Source organism: Rhinopithecus roxellana, chromosome 11 (assembly GCF_007565055.1).
Source record: "Rhinopithecus roxellana isolate Shanxi Qingling chromosome 11, ASM756505v1, whole genome shotgun sequence".
In the NCBI taxonomy this organism is placed as follows: Eukaryota; Metazoa; Chordata; class Mammalia; order Primates; family Cercopithecidae; genus Rhinopithecus; species Rhinopithecus roxellana.
Window position 1 is genome coordinate 138,126,365 of NC_044559.1, and position 20,530 is coordinate 138,146,894.

At 40.4% G+C, this 20,530-nt stretch overlaps 1 protein-coding gene across 4 annotated transcripts in view; it reads left to right on the forward strand.

Annotated features, from left to right (window-relative positions):
* The first annotated feature begins 960 nt into the window (after positions 1 to 960).
* The window catches only part of BMS1 (BMS1 ribosome biogenesis factor), a 47,681-nt gene continuing 28,111 nt past the window's right edge, over positions 961 to 20,530 (forward strand). Inside the window, exons 1-13 of one of the 4 annotated variants that reach the window (XM_030940556.1) lie at positions 961 to 1,491; positions 3,072 to 3,280; positions 4,181 to 4,371; positions 5,528 to 5,607; positions 8,670 to 8,858; positions 9,946 to 10,088; positions 10,814 to 10,935; positions 11,277 to 11,464; positions 12,168 to 12,307; positions 14,279 to 15,036; positions 15,227 to 15,328; positions 16,277 to 16,434; positions 19,859 to 19,940. In XM_030940556.1, coding sequence (XP_030796416.1) covers positions 3,105 to 3,280; positions 4,181 to 4,371; positions 5,528 to 5,607; positions 8,670 to 8,858; positions 9,946 to 10,088; positions 10,814 to 10,935; positions 11,277 to 11,464; positions 12,168 to 12,307; positions 14,279 to 15,036; positions 15,227 to 15,328; positions 16,277 to 16,434; positions 19,859 to 19,940 — 2,329 coding nt within the window. In that variant the 5' untranslated portion in view covers positions 961 to 1,491; positions 3,072 to 3,104. Of the gene's footprint in view, positions 1,512 to 2,307; positions 2,324 to 3,071; positions 3,281 to 4,180; positions 4,372 to 5,527; positions 5,608 to 8,669; positions 8,859 to 9,945; positions 10,089 to 10,813; positions 10,936 to 11,276; positions 11,465 to 12,167; positions 12,308 to 14,278; positions 15,037 to 15,226; positions 15,329 to 16,276; positions 16,435 to 19,858; positions 19,941 to 20,530 lie in introns of those variants that run through there. The other 3 variants (XM_030940558.1, XM_030940557.1, XM_030940559.1) reach the window with 3 other exon arrangements.

Below are 20,530 nucleotides of genomic sequence, written 5' to 3' on the forward strand. Positions count from 1 at the left end.
CAAGGTCTAAGGTCTGATCATGGAGGGAGGGTGAAGCTAAGGTAGGGCAGAGGACCGGAGTGGGCTTCATGAGACCAAAATGACATTGGAAGGATTATCTACCTGGATACTGAAATCTTCAAGAAGTAAGCAGTGTAGTGTGAAGAAGTTACAATATTCTAAGCTCTTCACAGAAAGAGAAGCATGTGCCAAGTAGGTAGCCTCCCTAGTCCAGCACCCAGTATATAGTATATGCGGAGTGAATACCTGGGGGCTGCTGAGGGCAAGAACAAGGTGCCTGTGAGAGGACCTGACACCTGGGGTTCTCGTGACAGGAGTGGGCCTAGTTTTTGGTGTAGAATTGAGCCTTGAATGCACCAGCGGGATCATATTGAAAAGAAACCCTCTAAGACTACAGGAAGATACATCCTCTGACAATGTACGCTCTGTAGGCGTCTCAAGTAGCTGGGCTGGGGATTAGATGGACTCCAAGGCATTTCCTCAGGTGGCAATGGGCGGATCCCTGGGAAGGCAAAGCTGTGCAGGAAAAAAATGGCAAGATGCTCTGTTCCCTCAGGGAAAGCCCTTTCCTGGGAGCAGGGAAGGCGAGGCAGTTTGGGCTTGGTCAGTTTGTCCCTGCCCTCAGGGTTTGTTGGTCCTGGCAAAAGAGGGCCTTATTTTATTTATTTTTCTTAGAGACAGTGTCTTGCTCTGTCGCCCAGGCTGGAATGCAGTGGCTCATCTCAGCTCACTGAAAACTCCATCTCCTGGGATCAAGCGATCCTCCCACCTCAGCCTCCAGAGTAGCGGGGACCACAAGCACCACAGGTGCCCGGCACGACGCCGGCTAATTTTTTTATTTTTATTTTTTTTCTTTTTTTAGAGAGAGAGAGATAGTCTCCCTATGTTGCCCAGGCTTGTCTTGAACTCCTGGGCTCAAGCGATCCTCCCGCCTCGGCCTCCCAAAGTGTAGGGATTACAGGCCTGAGACCCCGCGCCCTGCCAAAAGAGGGCTTTAGGGCACTCCAGAACGCGAGATCCCCCTCATCTGTCATCTTTAAAGAGGAGGAAGTGGACTCCAAATCGAGCGATAGTCCATTCGTCCCTGGCACAGTGACTGCCGGGAGGCCAAGACCAAATGTATCTCCTTCCGGCTTTTGCACCACACTAACTAACCGGCGCCAGGCCGCAGAGCCGCCCTGGCCTTCGGCGAGGACTTGGGCGAGCGCGGTGCACGCTGCTCCAGAGTCCCACTGCGGAAGTTGAGGCCGCGGATTCCCAGGGCGTGGTGGAGCGACTTCGGTAGGTACCTGGACCCGGTGAAACGCACTGCGTGGACTGCGCCTGCGTCCGCACTCAGCTTTTCAGCAGTGTTTCTTCAGGCCCTGAAAGCCGTCCCCACGCCGGTCTCTTTTTTCTGCCTTCTTGTTTCCCTCCGGCGAGTCGGCGCGACGGTGAATTTCCGTTTCCGGCGGTGTCCATGCTGAGTTGAGGAGTCGCAGTTGCCAGCAGGTTCAGTACAGCGGGCTGGGGTAGGCGGCGGTGGGGTCGCTGGTTCTGGGGCACTGGGAAGATCACGAGTCGTGCGCGTGGGAAGGTCCTTCCCTGGTCCTCTGGGTCATCTTTGCTCCCGAGGAGCGGCATTTTTCTCATCTGCCGGAGGTGTCCTGTGGTAGTTGGGAGAGTGACCGGATGAATCCCTACAGAGAGCCCGGACAGGGAGGGAAGGTGGCTGGGAGACGTAGTTTCCTGGCGACGTGGTCTCTGCAGGCGACTTAGACCTGAGCCGGATCTGTTGACCCGAAATTGTGCTTTTCCCACCGAAGAAGGACAGGGAAAGAAACATTAGTACAAGTTCCGAACTAAAATATAGCAGAGAAGAAACATAATCACTGAAATCACACAGCTCTTCAGATTCAAAGCGTTCCTACCGCCTAGCTCTCCTAACTCCCGTCCAGTGTTCTTGACATTATGGTGATATATAAAGACTTTCTGTTTCCGCTGGTGTGTGGGTCTGTGGGAAGCCTCTGACTCACCTCCGTGCTCCAGTAGCACCCTGTGCAGCCTTCCAATGTCGCCCTTATTGCATGGCGCGGAAGATACTAGTTTGGATTTCCTCTGCAAGTCAAACCATAGCTGTATCCATTTACTGGCACAGTGCCTAGCACATCATAGACAGACAAAATATTTATTAAACAGAATGAATACAGTACCTTAATTGAATGAAATGTCATCCTGCTCCCCCCTTTTTTTAATCAAGCTGTCAGATTTTATGCAGCCCGATTTCCTAAAAAAAGAACTCACTAATTCAGTGATTACCAATTTATTAGCCACAGATTCCCAGGTAACTCAGAAATCACTGGAAGGGTCTCTGTAAGTTCATGGGGTCTCCAGGTATCATCTAGAACCAGTCCTATCTCACAAGTTAATAATTGACAAGTTAATTATATATTGTCTGTTGTACTCTATAAAATGTGCTAAGATATTGCTATTTCTCAAATGTATGTAAGTAAGTGGTAATTTAGGAGTTTCACAGAGTCAACAGGTACTAAAAGTAATACTGCGATCATATTGGAAGTTCATAAAAACGTTTTACATTTTTTATTAAAATTTGAGTTTTAGTTTAAGTTGGGAAACCACTTCATTATTCCAGTTGATACCTAGGTCTGAGCTGTCAGGTGTGGTAGCCATATGTGACTTTAGAGTTAGAATGAAATTAATTAAAAATTCATTTTTTCAGTTTCCCTAAGTATATTGTAAGTAACCACATGTGGCTGATGGCTAAATGGCTGAAAAATACAGATATAGAATATTTCTATCCTTGCAGAAATAGATACTGCTGATGTTGACACTTAAGATGAATAAAAAGTAACAACAATAAAATGTAACTTTAGGAGAGGTAACTCATCTAATTTATAGCATAACAGAGAGAAATGAAATTGGCAATGGTTAAGCAATTTCTACCCTTGTTCAGTAAATAAATACATCATCTCTTCATAAAGAAATAAATGAAATTTACTGTTTTTCCCTGGCTATTGCCTGGATTGTAAAATGCTTCTCCCACCTCTTTACCCCAACCTTCTTCCTTGTAGGTTAGAGTTACTTGTTATTGGTAAATAGCCACAATGGAGACTAAGGACCAGAAAAAACACAGAAAGAAAAACAGTGGGCCCAAAGCTGAAAAGAAAAAGAAGCGGCATCTGCAGGATCTCCAGCTAGGAGACGAAGAAGATGCCCGGAAGAGAAATCCCAAAGCTTTTGCAGTTCAGTCTGCTGTGCGGATGGCTCGATCCTTTCACAGGTATGTTAGGGTACAGTCTGGTCGTTCCTCCATTGATTCTTTTTAAATAGTAGGAGTCTCTCACAGGTGACATTTGGATTCATGAGTCTAGTCCAGCTCCAAAGGACATGGAGATGCGTGGTGTGTGGCTTTCACTAAAACGTGAGAAGCTTTCCCATAGAAGCTGCCTTGCCTCCAGCATCTGCACACCGGTTGGTGTTTATTGCCCAAGATGCAAGAATTTATAGAATTTGTTTGTTCCTAAATTTTAAACTGTTTCTATGGTGATAAGTGTGCTTTTCCCCCCCAGGTATGTTTTATATAGTTATAATATAAAATACAAAAATTACAGTATTTAATACTAACGTAGCTTTATTTAGTGTGTCCTTGTGATATGCCTAGCGGTATACTTTAAACATTATTCAATTAAATGCTTCCAGCAGCCTTACCAGAGTAGGAATCATTCTTGCCCTCATTTTATGGGTAAGAAGACTGAGGTCAAGAGAACAAGTTACCTCCAATCATGTAACCATTAAGTAGGAGAGCCAAATTTAACTCCAGAGCCTCTGCTCTGTTATGATGCACTGCCTCGGTATTTACCTTTTGGTTTTTAAAAAAACTATTAAAATCACTCTTAAAACAGTCAGATAATTTAAGGAGTGTTTAATTTTCAGCTCTCTATGCTATTGAAGTCGTCTTGTTACATCTTTATTGAACAGCAGTTATTTGGATGGGGCCAGAAGTTAACAAGTTAATAACTGACAAGTTAATTATGTATTGTCTGTTGTCCTCTCAATAAAATGTGCTAAAGTACTCATATATATGAATGTACTAAAAAAGTCTACTTACAAAGTTGATACTTTTTACTCTATTTTGAAAGTGAGTTTACTATTTATCTATTTATTTATTTTTAATGAATAGGACTCAGGATTTGAAGACAAAAAAGCATCATATTCCAGTGGTTGATCGAACTCCACTGGAGCCCCCACCAATAGTGGTAGTGGTGATGGGGCCTCCAAAAGTTGGAAAGAGCACTTTGATACAATGCCTCATTCGGAACTTCACCCGGCAGAAGCTGACCGAGATCAGAGGCCCTGTGACGATTGTGTCAGGTAGGAGATGCCGCCACAGACGCAGAGTTGGCGTGGCTGTTGTCATCTGAGGGACATGCATGCGTTTGTTGTTTTCTTGAGCGGAACATGTTAAATATTGTCATATCGTGTTACCTCTCTTATACTTTTACTAAGTTGGCTATAGCTTCAGAAAAGGGTAAGTTCCTGGAGATAAGTATGTAATAATGTTCACATTGAAAATGTGCACATGCTTGCCTTATGAAGCCACATTCTGGTGGAAGTGCGAGTGTTCTCTTTTTCCTATGAGAATTGTCTGCTTTGGGAGATGGTGACCTTTCCAAGTTTGAGGGAAAATGAAACAAACTTCCAGTGGTAGAATGGGAAGGTGCAGTCTGAAATCTCTTGTCATTGCAATAGTATAGTTGGATTGAGACTTTTCTTTATCTTTGGAACATCCATATTTTCTTTTCCCTTTTTTGAGACAGAGTCTTACTCTGTGGCACAGGCTGGAGTGCAGTGGTGTGATTACATGATTACAGCTCACTGCAGCCTGAGCCTCCCAAGTTCAAGCAATCCTCCTACTTTAGCCTCCTGAGTAGTGTATGCCACCACGCCTGGCTAATTTTTCTTTTTTTTTCCTTTTTTTTTTTTTTTTTTTTTTTGGAGAGATGGGGTTTCCCCATGTGGCCCAGGCTGGTCTCAAAACTCCTGGGCTCAAGGGATCCGCCTGCCTTGGCCTCCCACTGCACCCAGCCCATATTTTCTTGACCATTTTCTTTTTACCTTAATTTAGAAATAATTACTGTTATGAATATTCTGTTGCATTATGTTTGAAGATGTTTGTAGCTACAGTGGGAATACGGGAAGTTTTGATAGAGGTAAAGACTTTGGCCTGCAGCTGAACAGCAGGATCATGGTTATCATGGAGCCTGTGCAGTCAGAATTTTCCCTGTTTGAGCACTTTTATTCATCTGGGTAGACTTTTGGTATTATTTAAATTTAGAACACAGTAAGAAAAACAGAATGGAATTTATTTTATTTTACCAGTTTTTGCCTATAAAAACGAACTTCTGGTACACTCCTGTAAACTTATATGATGTTTTACTGGATGCAGTTAAAAAATGAAAATTAGAGTTGATGGTTAGAGTTTTTTCAGGATCTTTTTAAAGTAAAATTTTCATCTTTTCACTTATAGGTAAAAAGCGCAGACTCACCATTATTGAATGCGGGTGTGATATTAACATGATGATTGATCTGGCTAAAGTAGCAGATCTGGTAAGTCAACAGGGGCAGCCTGGGGTGTTGATGGAGACTTACAGCATCGTGATAGGTTATTTATCCCATGATGAAGGGAAGAGAGTCCTATGATTATTAAAGGAATCATGGTCATCATCAGTGATACAGTAGATATGATTGAATTGATGATAATAATTATGGTAATAAATGTTGTTATATTAATAATAAAAATGGAATGTGCACAGTGAAATGTATTCCAAAATCTAAAAGCAAATCACAGGATGGAGAAAACCTTTAATGAACACAACTAATAAGAGCTCATTAATATGTATACATATATACGTACAAATATATCATAGTAAGTACCATTTTTTCTTGGACTCTTCCTGGCACTGTGCTAACTGCTTTCTACAAATTTAGCTACATAAATCCTTGATGCACCCTTGAGTTAAGTAGTTATTATCTGTAGTTTACATAAGATGAAATAGAACCTCCCAGCAGTTAAATAACTTGTGTGAAGATGGGACCCTTGTTCCTGATGGTTCCAGAACCTTCATCCTTAATGATAATGCTAAAGTAAGTACATGAATTGCCCTGAAGAAGTGGTCAGAGTTTAGCAATAAAAAATCTAGACAGTACTCAGTGTTTGGAAAATGTACACACTCTTGCATTTATGGAAATGATAATGTTCACTATTCTGGTATTCTATTAACTTATGTTTTAAATTAGCAAAAATAAAAACAAATTAGCAAAAAAGTAAACCATATTGATTAGGAAGTGTGGGGTGAGAGATACCTTGGTTTTTTTTAGACAGCTGTTTGGTGACAAAGAGCTACAGATTTTATACTTTGGCCCAGGAATACTCCTAAAATATAAAGTAAAAAGTAATACAGATTTTAAAGTTGTGCCATTGTAATGTCGGAAAACTAAATAACATTCAAATTTTGAACATGTAATGCTACTATTAGTAAAAATAAGTGTTATTATTAATGTAGTGTAGGCTTACTAAATCTTACGTACTTGAAATGATCAAAATAGTTCATAGAAGTCATTTGTTTCTCTTTTATGTAAAATGTAGCAAGTTTCTAATATTAAAGACATACATATTAAGAGATGCCTTTAATTTTATTTTTAATTATTATGGATACATAATAGTTATACATATTTATGGGGTACATGTGGTATTTGATAGAAGCATACAATGTGTGATGATCAAATCAGGGTAATTAGGATATCTATCACCTCAAACATTTATCATTTATTTGTGTTAGGAACATTTCAGTTTCATTCTTGTAGTTATTCTGAATTATATGATAAATTATAGTCCACCCTATTGTGCTGTTGGACACCAGAATTTATTCTGTCTAACTGTATTTTTGTACCTGTTAACCTTTCCCTCTTTGTCCCTCCCTCCCTGCTCGCCTTCCCAGCCTCTTATCCATCATTGAGAGAGATGCCTATTATGTTAATCTTTTAAAGATTTTTCAAAAGGAACACACACATTTGGTAAAGTACTCTAACTGTAATGCAGGATACACACAATGTGCATTTTTCTTTTTCCTTGGTATAACCGCTGGTCTCTCAGATCCCTGCAGAGCAGTATCCTTTTAGATACATATAAACACACATACCACCCTTTAAAAACACAAATGGTAGCTTATTTTACACACTGTTCTATGCTTTGCTTTTTTCGTATAATGTATCTTGGAGGTATATAATAAGTACGTACTGTAACTCTGCCTCCTTTTTAATATAATATTCCATTTTATGGAGGCACCATAATTTATTTAGCCTAGCTTATGTTGATTGCTCTGCTGTGGGTTGTCAAAGCCTCCTGTGTACAGCAAAGGCACACACAATACGTGAATTTGGGTGTGTACGTGCGTGTGTGGATTAGGGGAGTAACACTGGCTTAGATGACAAAGACTGGCAGCTGAGGGACTGTTTGTTCCCCATTATTCCTGACCCTACAACCAGCTGCTTGCCCCCCGGCATTCTGTGGCTTTAAATGTAGTGTGAGGATATTCCACCTGTCCTTTGAGCTGGTCCAGTATTGCTGGAAAGCTGTGCTTGCTGCCTCAGTCCACAGTGGCAGCTGTGCTTTCTCACAAGCCCACCTTCATATATTCTGTGCTTTCGGATTTTGAATGTTTCCTAGTTTAATCAAAGATGGGCCTTTCTGTTTCCATTTTTTTTTGTTGTTGTTATTTTTAGTTATCTATGCAAAGATAAGAACAGAAATGTTTTTAATACTTAAAACTAGAAGTTTCCAGGAATCAATTCTGAAATTATTTTGCATCTTTGAAGCATCTTAAAAGTTAAAAATTGGTCTCATCTGCTTATATTTTCTTACAGACTACCATTCATCATCATCTTACTGTTTTTTTGACCTAATTCTAAAATGGCAGCTATTTAAAAAAAATTTCTTAGAAATTGAGTTATCCAAATTAACATATAAGATAGAGGTTTCCACTGCATACTTCTCAGTGAAAAACAGATTTTTTTTTTCTATGAGGAGATTGAAAGAAGAGATTGGTTTTCTGTACATATTTAATATATTTCATTGATTATCACTTTCTTCCCATTCTTTGGATGTCAGAGACCTGTTATTTGGCTTTAAAATACCTCACAGAAAACTTGATTTCTTTAAATTAGAATTTCTTAGGTAAGGGCCAGGTGAGACCCAGCCTTTTCTGAGTTACTTCTCATACATTAAAATTCTTGTAATGGAAGTTTGCATCCTAGTGGACATCATCTTATGGTTGGCTTTTAGAGCAAGTCAGAGGGTGGTGGTTTCTCTGTCTGGGTGATGCCTATGTAGTTATTTGATTTAGTCTGGAGTGCGACTTTTCTGTTGAGGGCCAGATTGTAAATATGTTTGGCTTTGTGGGCCATGTCTCTTGCAGTTACTTAGCTCTGCAGTTGTAGTGCACAGGCAGCCATAGACAAGATGTAAGTGAATTAATGTGGCTATGTTCCAATAAAACTTTAGTTACAAACACAGGTGATGGGTGGGATTTTGCCCGTGGCCAATTGCCAACCCCTAGTGTAAGTGGTCTGTTTTGGTAGTTTCTTTGAAAAATGATGTGTTCTGCTTTTAGGTACTGATGCTTATAGATGCCAGCTTTGGGTTTGAAATGGAAACATTTGAGTTTCTAAACATCTGTCAAGTACATGGCTTTCCTAAAATTATGGGAGTTCTCACCCACCTCGACTCCTTCAAGCATAATAAGCAACTAAAGAAGACAAAGAAGCGATTAAAACACAGGTTCTGGACAGAAGTTTACCCGGTAAGAGGAGAAATGATTGTTGGATACTAGCAGTATAATCCTTTTAAAATAGACTGAAGAGGCTGGGCGCAGTGGCTAACACTTGTAATCCCAGCACTTTGTAAGGCAGAGGCAGTCGGATCACTTGAGCCTAGAGTTTTGAGCTCAGGGCAACATGACCAAGCCCCATCTGTACTAAAAATGCAAAAATTAGCCGGGTGTAGTGGCGCGCACCTGTAATCCCGGCTACTCAGGAGGCTGAGAAGTGAGAATTGCTTGAACCTAGGAGGCAGAGGGTGCAGTGAGCTGAGATCACGCCACTGCACTCCAGCCTCGGTAACAGAGTGAGACTCTTGTCTCAAAAAAAAAAGTAAAATTACTGAAGAGACATTACTAAACGTCTCTCTAGGATTCGCCTCCTGAATTCCGTTTGTATATATTCACAGTCCCTGGCCTCCTAAATTCCTTTGTGTGTGTGTGTGTTCACAGTCTATGGCCTGCTGAGTTCCTTTGTGTGTGTGTTCAGCCTCTGGCCTGCTGAATTCTTTTGTGTATGCGTGTTCACAGTCTATGGCCTGCTGAATTCCTTTGTGTATGTGTTCAGTCTCTGGCCTGCTGAATTCCTTTGTGTGTGTGTTCAGTCTTCTGGAAGGTTTCCCTCAGGAGAGTGCTTGTTCTGGGCTTCTTGGTGTATCTCATTTGTCTCTGTACCTGCTGCGCCAGGCAGTGTCTGGCTGTTTTGGGGTCAGGATTTTATATAATAGAGTACATCAGAAATTTCTCCTTGTTACAGGACCAGGCACTGCCCCTTCCTTTCTATACTGTTCTGGTCCATTGGCCACAGAACCGTTTCTGTGCTGAGACACCTCACCTCCCTCTCCTCACCATTACTTAGATGGATGCCCCGGCTCAACTGCAGAGCAGTCTGCCTCTGTGGGGTTCTAATAAGTCCTGAAAGAAGCCAGCAAGGCCCTGGAAGCCTCAGGACGGTGGCTTTGCTGGAAGTCTCCCCTCTTAGGATTGCTTCTTGTTTAGAACTTTTATTTTGTTGGCAGTATTGATGAGAATTTAATTGAAATTTAATTTTTAATTTTGCTCTAATGTTTAGGGTGCCAAGCTGTTCTACCTTTCTGGAATGGTGCATGGAGAATATCAAAACCAAGAAATCCACAATCTGGGCCGTTTTATTACAGTTATGAAGTTTAGGCCTCTCACATGGCAAACTTCTCACCCTTATATCCTGGCAGACAGGTAAAACATGATTGTAAACTGTTGCTTCCTGGGCCATATATTTCAAAACTAAAAAGGCTAGAAAAAGAACAGTGATAGGATTCATTTTGTGCCGATTTGAATAGTGGAGGTAGAAGTGTAGTTGATGGAAAATGTCTACTTATATAGTTGCTCAAAGATGCTGTGCCTTTGGGAGTAAATTAATTATGAGATGTTTAGGAAAATGGGAGGACTTGGAAGCATTTAAGGCTACAGAGTGTGGCCCCATCCTACGTTCAGCCTCAGTTTTGAGTGATGCCGCCTTCGTGCCCGGGTGCTTGAGTCCTCGTGTGTGCCTTCAGTTTCCTTCCTTTGTGCTCTTCCTCGTGTGGTTTTCTCAGCCTGGAATACCCTTTCTCCACCTGCCAGAATCCAAGCCACAGTACAAATCCCAAAGCACAGGCTTGCCCTCTTCCAGAAAGGGATTTTCTAAATATGTTCTTCACTCTTCCCCGACCCCAGGTGGACATCATCTCTCTGTCTGGTGTCTTCTGGGATGAAAATGTCACTTTCAGCCTAGAGACACAGTTGTGTGCCTACCCCTTTTCCGCTGCTGGATGGTGAACGGTGCTTCCTTATTTCTGCATTTTCTAGTTTTCTAAATGATGTGCTTAGTGGACAATAGTGTGATGAGTCACTGACACACGAAAGGAGGTATAGGAACTTTGGCGTTCATTTCTGCTGCATGATTGAGTTTATTTTTCTAGGATGGAAGATTTGACAAACCCAGAGGATATCCGAACAAACATCAAATGTGACCGGAAGGTGTCACTTTATGGTTATTTAAGAGGAGCACACTTGAAAAATAAAAGCCAAATTCACATGCCAGGTATTCTCTTGTTGTAGAACATACTAGAATTAGACATAGGATTCTTGGGATGACTTCATTTCTCAGGAAAACTGAAAAATGACCAAACAAGGGAAGATGGCCTCGCTGGAGGCTTTTAAAGTAACCCAGCTATGTGCAGGCCTGCAGAGGTGTTATCAAATCCCCTCTTCTCTGTCCTCTTGTCTTGTAGCTAGAGGGCCACTGTTCCAGTGTGGCACAATGCCCTTCTTTAGTGTCATGGGTTAAGCCCTTGGACTATGGCTCGTTTTTAACCCCCCAGTCAACAGTAGATACTTCTGACTTCTTGTCAGCTGAAGCCTGCTTTTGGTCCTGTCTTCCAGGGGTAGGAGATTTTGCTGTGAGTGACATCAGTTTCCTCCCAGACCCTTGTGCTCTTCCTGAACAACAAAAGAAGCGCTGTTTAAATGAGAAGGAGAAGCTGGTTTATGCGCCACTTTCTGGAGTTGGGGGTGTGCTGTATGACAAAGACGCTGTCTATGTTGACCTTGGTGGCAGCCACGGTTTTCAGGTATCAGTGAGATGGGAGTCCTTTCTCTGAACTCTCATTATTCTTTCTGAATCTATTTTTTAATCACAAAAAATAATATAGTCAGCTTTTATTTATTGAAGATTTTTCTCTTGTACTTATAATAAAGGCCCAAATGCATATTGTAAATATATAGGATAAAAAGAATACTTTTTTTTCATTGTACCAAGCAGAAGAGTCCTGTCCATTCCTCCTTGATCCATGGCCCCAGCGCAGGCATTGCTGCCATGTGGTGCCTGCACGGCCCATCCCCGTTTCTACAGAATCAGTGTGCTTTTCAGCTCTCATTGGTCTTTTTCTCATTCACAATGATCTCCTCATTCTGTATTTTAAAGTGGATTTCAAATATTTATTTCTTAGTTCTGAAGTGGAATTGTATTGGGTTAAAATCAGGGTTATTTTAAAATGTTAGAAAAGCTAACATTGTTGTAGCATTGGAGCTGAGGTTTTTTTAGCTAGGTGTTTAGGTTATCAGGTTATATACTCCCTGAACTTTGGAAAAGTTTAATGGAGATGGGGATCCATTTCAAGCTTTGTTGTAAGGATTTTCTTCTCTGCTTTTTGAGGCATTAAGAAAGGTTCTTAGGAAATGTGTCTAAGATAATTTTGAGAAACTGAGTGAAACCAGTGTCTCTCCAGGATGTTTGTGCTTTTCTCACGTGCTCTTTCTTGGTGATCTTGACAGGACGAGGTGGGGCCCACCCATGAATTGGTCCAGAGTCTCATCTCTACCTACTCCACCATTGATGCCAAGATGGCTTCAAGTCGAGTGACGCTGTTTTCTGATTCCAACCCACTTGGGTCAGAGGATATAGATAATCAAGGGTAAGTCTGCTTTTTTTCTATTTTTAATAAAAAGATGTATTACAGAAGATCATATCACCCATAATTCAGCCATCATAACACATTTTGGTGGGATTCATTCTATATTGTTTTGTTTTTCTTTGTGTGTGCATGTGTCTCTGAGGGCTCTTCACTTACCTGATATTACAGGGAGTCTTTTCTTGAAATAAAATACAGGATGCATTTTTCAACAGACCCCAAATATTCCTCAAATACCACGCCATCTTCCATAGGTTGCCTTTTGTGTTTTAAGAGACTTGAGGCCACTTGGCTTTCTTTTGGTGGCCAAAACACTAGAGCAGAGTCAAGGAGTTTGTTCCTGTCCAGAAGCCACATGCCTTGTCTCTGAAAGTTTTATTTAGATTATGCTGTATTATCTCCCGTGGGTAGGTTTCCATGGATGTATGTCTTATGTGAATTATTTTTCAGTCTGGGTTGGGAATCTGTATACCTTTATACATGGTCAATGTTTGCAAAACATTGGTTTTGTTGTATTGATTGATGACTCCCAGTAAAATTTATCTGAAAATTTTGAGATTATCTAGTTTGTAATTTGTTACAATGTGCATAAACTACCTAGCAGAATGCCTGACAGATACGAAGTGTTCGCCGAAAGATCACTCCTTTATAATGAGGTTGCTAGCGATTTTCATTTTTGTATATCCTTCTAGTCATCTTTGTCTACAAGAATACTCTGTTCTAATAGTCTAAAATAAAATATAATTTTATTTCTATATTCTGAGCATTTCCTTTTTCTATACAGTCTTTATGTAGTCACCATTTTGTTATTATTGGTGTATTCTTTTTTGTGTGTGTGACAAGATCTTGCTTTGTCTCCCAGGCTAGAGTGCAGTGGTATGATCTGGGCTCACTTCAGCCTTGAACTCCCAGGCTCAAGTGGTCCTCCCGCTTCAGCCCCCCAAGTAGCTGGGACTACAGGAGTGCGCCACCACTCCCAGCTAATTTTTTTTTTTTTTTTTCCTAGAGATTAGGTCTCACTGTGTTTCCCAGGCTGGTCTCGAACTCCTGGGCCCAAGCAATCCTCCTGCCTTGGCTTCCCAAAGTCCTGGGATTACAGATGTGAGCCACTATGCCTGGCCTATTATTGCTATATTCTAACTTATCCATCTCTTTTGGTGTGATTTTCAGTTTTTTCAAATTTATGTTTTCATAATTTTATATATCTTGCTACATTAAATAGCTTCATACAGTTTTCTTTTATACTGTGATTTTAGCCTCCTGATGATTCTTCTCTATCAGTTATGACACTGGTGACTTAAAATGTATGTTCTTCCTCTGTCATTCCTCCTACATTTGTTAGCTGGCATTTTTAACCAAGAGCTTTCACTTCTCCCCTTTATTTCCATATCACTGCTAACTAATGCACTGCGTTTTGTTCCATGGATTATTTTCCATCACTATCATTATTCTTCCTGTTGCCTATGCTGTCCCAGATTTGGCCGCAGGAGCCTTCAGCCTGTCTCCTGTGTCCTTTCAACTGTCTCTGTTAGTCTTTGAGCATTTCTTACTTTCTAACAGAACAAGAGGATCCAGGCTCATTTTGCCTTCTTTCTGCCTTGGGCCTGGACTCAGCCATTTCTCTTAAAGATCATGTATTTTTAGCTTAGAAATTAATCAGCTTTCAAAAAAATCTACAAAACACTAACTTCCCTTTTGAGCGATTTTTTTCTAAAATTAGATTTTTGTTTTTTAAGGGTTATTCCTTTATTCTCTCTCTAAGTTTTTTTGAAGTGTGGTGTTAGGGAACCATGCCCGAGTTTGCTTATTAATTCTTCCATTGTTTATCAAATCATTTTTTCCTTATGCTATGTCATCTTAAACAATTCCTTGACATTTTCTGTTTCTTTGTATTTTTCATTGAATGTATTGCCATTTCTAGATTAGCTGATTAATGTACAAATTGAATTATTTTGTATTTCCTTGGTAATACAGGCTATTGATGCCAAAGGAGGAAAAACAAATGGACTTAAAAACTGGGCGAATGCGTCGGAAAGCCATTTTTGGAGATGAAGATGAATCTGGAGATAGTGATGAAGAAGATGATGAAATGTCCGAAGATGACGAGTTGGAAAATGGCTCTAGTGATGAGGAAGCAGAAGAGGAGGAAGATGCTGAGATGACTGATCAGTTTATGGCTGGTAAGGGCGTCAAACGACGGAAACTTGGAGAGTTGGAAGAAGACAGTGAAATGGATTTGCCAGCATTTGCTGATAGTGACGATGACCTTGAGAGGAGCTCAGCGGAAGAAGGGGAAGCAGAGGAAGCTGATGAAAGCAGTGAAGAAGAGGACTGCACTGCAGGAGAGAGGGGCATTTCAGAATCAAAGGCCGTTGGAGAAGGTAGTAAAGCAGGGCTGTCGCCAGCTAATCGCCAGAGTGACCATGTGAATCTGGAGAAGTCTTTGCTGATGAAGAAAGCAGCTCTCCTCACTTCTGATTCTGGGCATTGCACAGCTGAAGAGGCGTTTGCGTCTGAAGATGAATCTGAAGAAAGCTCCTCACTCGGTGCAGAGGAAGAGGACTCAGAAAATGAAGAGGCTATTAGAAAAAAGCTTTCAAAGCCTTCTCAAGTGAGCAGTGGTCAGAAACTGGGGCCAAGGAACTTAACTGATGAGACCAGTGATATAGAAGATTTACTCAAAGAGGAAGAAGATTACAAGGAAGAAAATAATGATTCCAAAGAAACCTCAGGTAAGCTTAAATTTAGTTGGTTTCTGCTATGAACTTGGCTCTCGAAATGGTACCCAATGGAATGTCTCCATTTGGGGGTCTGTTGATTCTGTGATTTTGTTAACTGTTGAAATGCTGCATTGTGGATGGATCTTGAGGGAGGGGAGGCATGTAAACAAGCCTAACTGGAGGTTGGCATTGGTCATTTCAGGTGCCCTCAAGTGGAAGGAAGACCTTTCCAGAAAGGCAGCTGAGGCCTTTCTGAGGCAGCAGCAAGCAGCTCCAAACCTCCGAAAGCTTATTTATGGGACAGGTAAAGAATTCTGGTTCAGAGCTGGAAATGTTTTAGTTTCTCTGATTATTTAGATGAGGGAATTGGTTGGAGGATTGGGCTGGTATTGTTGACATCCATAATTGCTGTCCATCACATTTCATGTTTGACAGATGTCTCTAATCATCAGCTTATGAGGACTACACATTGGTCTCATAAAGTAGATTTAATGGGTTTGCTGTAAAACTTGATGCAAATGCTGTCCATTGCATTATGTTATGTTCCCTATTTAAAAGTCCTTCATGAGAATTTTTTTGTAGATTAGTGCCAAAAAAAATTTCTGTCCATAAAAATATTTACTTTTTTCCTTTCTGAGAATTAGAACACTGTATAACACATTTTGTTCTCCCTTTTGCCCTTGTCCTCTGATTTTATGCTTTACTAAACTTACCTATATATTCTTTCTGGTAGAACTAATGCAAAAATAAATATATAGTGATGAACTTTACATTGTGCTCCCTGGTTACTGCATGGTGAGATCAAGGCCACATGGTGAGACTTTTGAGCTCAGCCCAGTGAATTGGGAAGGTTGCTGTATACTGTTTTTCATTCAGGTTTTGTCTAGGTACTCTTAGTGATGAGAGGCTCAACACTCTTTAGCGCTCTTCTTTAGTAATCTAAAGCTCAGCCTTTAAATGTCCCTTCCCTCCCTCCACCGCCAATATTCTCACTCCTTCTCGGCCTCTTAGCTGCTGCCGTGCAGGAGTGCAGGAGCCCCACAAATGTAGAGCAATAGCTTCCTGGTTCTCTTATCCTGTGACCGCCCTGCCCTCTCAATGCCTAACTCATATGTGGCTATTGCCATACCCATCACAGACAGAGGCCCTCAGTTCCTGAGTTCGAAGACTCATGGCCTAACTGGTTAAAAACGATGGGTCTTCTACGGCTGTAGTTTTTGTTCTCGCTTTTCTACCATGGTGTCCTCTTTAGTGGCAGAAGATAATGAAGAAGAAGTTGGAGATACCCGAGAAGAGCTTGGAGGGTTGTTTCGTGTCAACCAGCCTGACAGAGAGTGTAAGCATAAGGCTGACTCTTTGGACTGTTCCAGATTTCTTGTGGAGGCCCCACATGACTGGGATTTAGAGGAGGTAAGGCTGGGTAGTACATTTGGTTTAATAGAGAATTAGAGAATTATTTTAGAATAAGATTATCTGATGTCAATATTGCTTACCTGTTGTTGGCTTCTTATTTTTACAGGATTACAGGTCATTCTCCCAGATATTGCAGTGAGCACTTCATGCATCCTAAACAGTAACATGTTCTGAGTTTAGTTAGACCATGTACGTGGCCCACGGAGGACAGGTTCAGCTTCCAGTGTGGACAGTAGTGTGCATCTTTATTTTGAAGCATTACATATAAGTTTTTATACATCAGATGTATTTTATGTCTTATCACTGGGATATATGTAGCACCCCTGAGTTAACATTTATAGTTTCTACTGTTTGTAAGCATAGAGAAATCTGTGATACCTCTAAATGTTCTTCCTGCAGCTCACCACTTTGTAATCACACTGGAATTCATTCAGTACTCAAACTCAGCACAGCTCAACCTCCTCTGAGACCTCTTCTCTTTCTCTCTCTCTCTCTCTTTGAGATATGGTCTTGTTCTGCAGCCCAGGCTGGAGTGTAGTGGCACAAGTGTATGACTCAATGCAGCCGCAACCTCCTGGGCTTAAGAGATCTTCCCATCTCAGCCTCCACAGTAGCTGGGACTATAGGCATGAGCCACCAGGCCTGACTAATTTTTGCATTTTTTGTAGAGATAATGTTTCACCATGTTGAGCTACTTTCGAACTCTGGGTTCGCGTGATCTTCCTGCCTTGGAACCTCCCAGAGTGCTGGGATTACAGGAGTGAACCATCATGCCAGCCCCTTTCTCTGTATTCCCTTCTAGAATATTCTGATCTTCCAAAGGCTGCCTTCTTTTTTGTCAATTCAGTTTGACTTAGATGTCACTTCTCACAGAGGCCCTGCTATCATACTGCCTATTGTAATTCGCCAGATAACACTTAGTGCACTTTATGAGATTTTATTTAACCATTTTTTATGGTGAAATTTAATACAGATATAGAAAACCACGTAAAAACAATTGTTTAGCTTAATGGGTTGCCAGAAGGTGAATATCCCTGTACTCAACACTCAGGCTGGGAAATCAAGCATTGCTGCTCAATTGTGACACCAGGCCACAGTCCCCTTCCTCCCTGTAGAAGGAGGTGTTGTCCAGCCTCTTAAGGTGATGCTTTCCTTTTCTTCCTGGTTTCTTCCTCCATGCTTCTGTAAGCATCACTGTTTACTTTTACCTGATTTTCCTTACTGTTTTTCAGTCTATCTTTTAACATTTTTAGTGAACAATCTTACCTTCCCATTTCTTTTTTTGGTTACGTTTTATTTAATAAACCAAGTCTTTGGTCTGTAGAGTTTCTTGTATTCTGGACTTTGTGGATTGCTTTGCATCCCTCTGCAGTTTCACAGGCCCTCCTGTATTTCCTGTGAATGGGTACTGAGCAATACTAATAGAACTTCTGTGATGAGCAGAATGTGTATCTGAGCTGTGGGTTGTGGCTACTTGTGGCTACTAAGCTCTTTAAATGTGGCTAATGAGACTGGAGAACTAAATTTTAAATTTTATTTAATCTTTGTTAAGATTAATTTAAATAGCCATGTATTTGTAGTTACCCTGTAGACAAACATCTAGCAGTTGGACAGGATTTAAATTTGATTTTTATTTTTCAGCAAAACTGCTTCCTAAGTGGTGGTGTTTTCTCATTAGGAGGCGCATAAAGACTGGTTGTGTCCTTTTAATGATGTTAGATGTTATCAGTTGTTGGTGCTCAATGCCTAGAACCATCAATTTCTTAAGAACGTAGAGTGGTGGTGTTCTATTCGATCATTTCTCTTTATATATTAGCTGTAATACTTTAAAGAGAAACTTTTCCTCTTCTACTATTCACTTCCATGTATGTAGGGTAAATGCTTGATTTTTTTTTCTTTTGAGACGGAGTTTCGCTCTGTCACCCAGGCTGGAGTGCAGTGACACGATCTTGGCTCACTGCAAGCTCTGCCTCCTAGGTTCATGCCATTCTTCTGCCTCAGCCTCCCAAGTAGCTGGCACTACAGGCTCCCGCCACCATGCCCAGCTAATTTTTTGTGTGTATTTAGTACAGATGGCATTTCACCATGTTGGTCAGGCTGGTCTCAAACTCCTGACTTTGTGATCCACCTGCCTCGGTCTCCCAAAGTGCTGGGATTACAAGAGTGAGCCACTGCGCCCAGCCCGTGCTTGATTTTTTAATCAGTTTTTGGAGTGATTCTCCAAAGGATACTTGTTTGTAAGTATCACTGTGATGTCATTGATATAAATGTAGTTGATGTGCCTTGTGCTCCTGCACCTGTTATCCGTTATTGAAGCTCCTCTTTATCCCACCTGTGGCCTGTGAGAGTCTGTGCACACCAGCTCCTGAGTCCTTGTGTTACAATCGTAGTCGTTCTGGATCAATTCGTGCTCTGTGATATGAGAGAGCACTTGGAATCACCCATAAGAAGTCCTGATTTATTTTAGTACAAAATGGTATTTCAACATGACAGCCTAGGTATAGGAATGCTTACTGCCGTGAGTTGGTCATTACTTCTAGGCCTTCTCAGTGACCCGAACTAGGAGAGTCCATACAGATATTTCCAGTTCACATTCAGGACTACATCTTATTCATTCTTCCACTAGAGAATTATTCCTTGGTTGAATCAGAAGATGATGAAATTAGAGAATCGCATAATTATTCATTTGCTTTATACTCTCTCATTTCTCTTTTCAAAAGTGACTGTGCCATTTTACTTACTCACTGGCACTGTATGTGGGTTCCAGTTTCACCACTTCTTCACCAGCACTTGTTATTATCTGTCTTTTTGATTATAGCCATTCTAGAGGGGGTGAAGTTGTATCTCATTGTAGTGTTGACTTGCATTTCCCTGATAATGATGCTGAACATGTTTTCATGTGCTTATTGGCTATTTGTATATATTCTTCATATTGTTTGCCCATTTCAAAAATTGAATTACTTAGTTGTATGTGTTGTTTATATATTCTGGATATAAGTCCCTTACCAGATACGTAATTTACAAATATCTTCTCCCATTTTATAGGAATTAAGTTTTCAAACAGACAGGTTTAGATTAACAAATAGCAAGACCAACTTTGTAAACTACTGTCTCATTGCATTGCCTTAGAAACCTTAATACAATTGAAAATTAGTTGAATTAGTAATTATCTGTTTGTTTACTTATGAGGTTAGTAGACAAGTAGTATTTAATACTTTCCCTATCTGCTGCTTAATGTGTTTTATCTCTGTGGTTACACTGTCTCCATCAAAGGTAAAGTTATTTCCTGGGCTCATTTGGAATGAGAATATCCATGAAGGTGGGAAATATTTAAAGGCAAGTTGTTGCCTACTGCCATTTCTTAGAGTTGTTTGCTGAGTGATTGGAACATCTCATCTAAGTGCTGACTTTTCTGCGTAAGGTTATGAACAGTATCAGAGATTGCTTCGTGACTGGAAAGTGGGAAGATGATAAAGATGCAGCCAAGGTCTTAGCAGAAGATGGTAAGTGAAGAGCTGGGTTCTTCAGGAACACTGGCTTCTCTAAACTTTATTTTCTTCTGTATCTTAGATAATAGTCAAATTGAAAATCATAGTCACTTGTGAAATGCTTTGGGGAATTCAGACAGGAGTAATGAGCCAGGTAATATTCTGGATTTTCCTTTTATGATGATCTTATTTTCTCAGTTGGCTAACTGATTTACTACATATGGACCTTAAAAGTGAGAAACTTTCCATAAATTTTAATCATGTGTTTGTTAAAAATAGATTTTGTGTGATGTGAAAAATACATACAAATGGCATTTATGTTTTTCTTTTCATAATAAAGGTAGTATGCATTGTAGAAAATTTAGAATGAAAAGTACATAATATACCAGAATTCTACTAACCCATAAAAAACCTTTGTTAAGCTCTTCAACAGTTTCCTTCTAGTCATTTAAAAATCATGTGTATAAACGTTTTTAGTTGTACTTTATATAATTTTTGACAGGAGGGTTGCTTAAGTGATGTACTTTATATAAATTTTGTCATTAAATTTTTTCAAAGATTTCATTTTTATTATTTAAATATCATACCATTATTGAAGTCATAAT